Below are 3637 nucleotides of genomic sequence, written 5' to 3'. Positions count from 1 at the left end.
CAAAGACACCTCAGACACACAGATACCCAGGCAAACACAGAGCTGCTCACTCCTCTCCCAACAAACCCTGGGATAAGGGCTGGATTCCTTCAGGGAGGAGCACAGTCCTCCCCATACCATCAACTCTCCCTCCTCGCTGACTTTCAGGAGGGCACAAACTCCACTCCTGGCTCCAGGTCCCACCGTGGGTGTGGACCAAGCCAAGCCCTTCCCTGGGCCACATTCCCAATCCCAGGGACTCGGGGTGTGTCTGATCCACCTGTCCCGTGTCAGGCTCAGGGTGTTTCTGCAGAGTCAGCAAAATAAGGGGCTTTCCCCAGAGCTGCACAATCATGAGACAAAGATGGGGCCAGAGATCCAGCCAGGAAGCTGCACTGCTTGGATAAAGCTTGGATAAAGCTCCCACCTCCAGCTGGGGTGTCCTGTGCTTGGAGCAAGTCCAGAGGAGGCCATGGAGATGCTGCCAGGGCTGGAGCCCCTCTGCTCTGGAGCCAGGCTGGGAGAGTTGGGGGGGTTCCCCTGGAGAAGAGAAGGATCCAGAGAGACCTGAGAGCCCCTTCCAGGGCCTAAAGGGGCTCCAGGAGAGCTGGAGAGGGACTGGGGACAAGGGATGGAGGGACAGGACACAGGGAATGGCTTCCCACTGCCAGAGGGCAGGGATAGATGGGATAGTGGGGAAGAAATCCTTCTCTGTGAGGGTGGGGAGGGGCTGGCACAGGTTGCCCAGAGAAGCTGTGGCTGCCCCTGGATCCCTGGAAGTGTCCAAGGCCAGGTTGGACAGGGCTTGGAGCAACCTGGGCTAGTGGGAGGTGTCCCTGCCCATGGCAGGGGTGGGACTGGATGAACTTTAAGGTCCCATCCCACCCAAAGCATTCCAGGATTCTATGACTATTTCCCTCCTTTCTGCTCGAGTGCTGAGGCCTGAATTCCCGCTGCATCCCTCCCGTGCCAGCTCCGACACGATCCAGGAGCCCTCGGCAGGACCACACTCGCAGCTCCCGAGCTCCTTCCAGCTGGAGAAGTCCATCTGCAGCAACAAGTTACTTTGGCAGGAACCTCCCCAAAGAGTCAGCTGAAGATGCACAAGTTCCACAGCCAAATCCCACGGGATCGCTGCCTCACCTCTGCACAAATCCCTGATCCCAACGGGAACCGACAGTGAAATAAAGAATTATTCACTTTCCATCATCAGTTATTGTTGGCAGCCCTGGAAAAACCAGGCAAGAGCAGAGCCAAGTGCTCCAACTCTGCTGGAAGAGGGAAGCTCTCACTGCTGCCCACAGTAAATCCTTCATCCCTGGGAAAGGCAGGAAGTTCTTCAAGGCTGACAAGAGATTTCCAGAGCAAGGAAATTGGTGATGACAAACACTCCTTGGCTGAGGGGAGCTGGGATTCCACCAGGATTTGGGTCAGACTAATGAAATATAAACTATTCAATGAAGAAGTTGAAGTGGAGAGAGATGTTCGTGTGTCCAATCCCTCTGGATCAGATGGAAAAGCAGAGCAGATCCCAGGGTCTGGCAGCAAATGGAATGGGAGAACGTTTTACAAGTTCCAAGGGCCCAAAAAAGGGGAATTATCAGAGAAAAAACAGACCTGGACCCCCTCAGAGCACCCCTAATCCTTGGGAAAGTGCCAAAATTCCACCCTTGTGTATTTGTGGAGTGCTTGGAGTTGGATCCCTGTGGATTGAAGCCTGGGATCCCTCGAGCCCTGGTCACCTCGGGGTGGCTTGGGCTGGGATGGCAGAATAAGGTTGGATTAGAACCAAAATAAAGCTGGATTATAATCAGAATAAAACTCAATTATTGCCAGGAAAAAACTGAATTAAAGCAGAATAAGGCTGGGTTATATCCAAGATAAAGCTCAATTACACCTGGAATAAAGCTGAATTATAGCCAGAATAGAGCCAAATTATAACCTAAATAAAGGTGAATTAAATCCAGAATAAGGCTGAATTGTAACTTGAATAAAGTTGAATTACACCCAAATTAAACCTGAGTTATAATAAAAATAAAGCTGGGTTATAACCAGGATAAAGCCAAATTATAACCAAAGTATAAACCAAATTATACCCAGAATGAAGCCAAATTATAATCAGGATAAAGCCAAATTATGACCAAAATATAGGTGACTTACACCCAGAATAAATCTGAATTATAACCCAAATAAAGCTGAACAATAACCAGAATAAAGTTGAATTATAACCAAAATACAGGTCAAATTTTAACCAGAATGAAGCCAAAGTATAACCAGGATAAAGCCAAATTATGACCAAAATAAATCTGAATTACACCCAGAATAACACTGAATTATAACTAAACTAAAGCTGAATTACATCCAAACAAAACTTGAATTATAACCAAAATAAAGCTGGATTAAACCCAAAATAAACCTGAATTATAACTAGGATAAAGATGAATTATACCCAGAGAGAAGCCAAATTATGACCAACATAAAGATTAATTATGATCAAAATAAAGCTGAATTATGACCAAAATAAAAGTGAATTACGAGCAAAATAAAGGTGAATTACACCCAGAATAACACTGAATTATAACCAAGATAAACCCAAATTATAGCCAAAGTATAAACTGAATTATAGCAAAAGCATAAACGAAATTATAACTAAGATAAACATGAATTATAACCAAAGTATAAACCGAATTATAACCAAAGTATAAACAGAATTATAACCAGAACCATGCTGAATTACAACCAGAACCATACCGAATTATACCCAGAATGAAGCTGAATTATAATCAAGATCAAGCCAAATTATAACCAAAATAAACCTGAATTACACTCAAACTAAACCTGAACTAAAGCCAAAATAAAGCCGGGGATAAACCCAAATTACAACCAAAATAAACCCGAATTATAACCACGATAAAGTTCAATTATAACCCAAATCACGCCGAGTTACCCCAAGATAACTCCGAATTATAACGAAATTACAACCAAACCGAGGCCGGGCCGGGCCAGGCCCCGGGACCCTCCGGGGGGTCCGGGCGCCCTCAGGGCTGGGGAGGGGTCAGGGGGGGCCCGTCCCCTCTCAGGGCCCGCCCCGCTCCCCGCCGCGGCCCTCACCTCGCAGCTGAACTCCATCTCCGCGTCCATGGTGGCGATGCGCACGGTGAAGGTCTTGGGCTGTTTGCGCTTGAGGGAGCTGAAGCTCATGCGGGAGGCGATGGCCCCGGCCATGGCGGCTCGGGCCGGTCAGCGCGGCCCCGGCGCCATGGCGGCCGCGCCCCGCCCCCCCCGCCGCGCCATTGGCCGCGCCGCTCGGCGGGCCCGCCCCCGCCGCGCCACGGGTCCAATGGAAACCGCTAAACTCCAGGGGCGGGAGTGACCGCGCCTGTGATTGGGTAGAGAGGGCGTCGGTCAAGGGAAGGGGCGGGGCGAGGCGGGGCCGCCTCAGAGCGCGGGGTGAGGGAAGGAATGGGCGGGGAGGTGTCGCCCCCTGGCGGCGCGCGGTGTGGAGTAAGGGGGGCGGGCGCTGGGACCCGGAGGCGCCGGGGGGACACGGGGACACGGGGACATGGGGGGACACGAGGGGGGACACGGGAACATGGGGACATGGGGGGACACGAGGGGGGACTTGGGGGGACATGGGGGGACATGGGGGGACACGGAG

General features: G+C 50.8%; 1 protein-coding gene across 5 annotated transcripts in view; it reads right to left on the bottom strand.

The window, feature by feature from the left end:
- NF2 (neurofibromin 2) overlaps window positions 1-3249 on the bottom strand; it is a 49122-nt gene extending 45873 nt beyond the window's left edge. For 4 of the 5 annotated variants that reach the window (XM_027706448.1, XM_027706449.1, XM_027706447.1 and 1 more), the window contains exon 1: window positions 3091-3204. In XM_027706448.1, the coding sequence (XP_027562249.1) occupies window positions 3091-3204 (114 nt within the window). Of the gene's footprint in view, window positions 1-3090 lie in introns of all 5 variants that reach the window. The other variant, XM_027706446.1, reaches the window with a different exon arrangement.
- Window positions 3250-3637: the final 388 nt, after the last annotated feature.

The sequence above is a fragment of the Neopelma chrysocephalum genome, unplaced genomic scaffold (genome assembly GCF_003984885.1).
Source record: "Neopelma chrysocephalum unplaced genomic scaffold, ASM398488v2 Primary Assembly neopelma1_376, whole genome shotgun sequence".
Taxonomy (NCBI): domain Eukaryota; kingdom Metazoa; phylum Chordata; class Aves; order Passeriformes; family Pipridae; genus Neopelma; species Neopelma chrysocephalum.
This window is presented reverse-complemented; position numbering and strand designations above follow the sequence as displayed.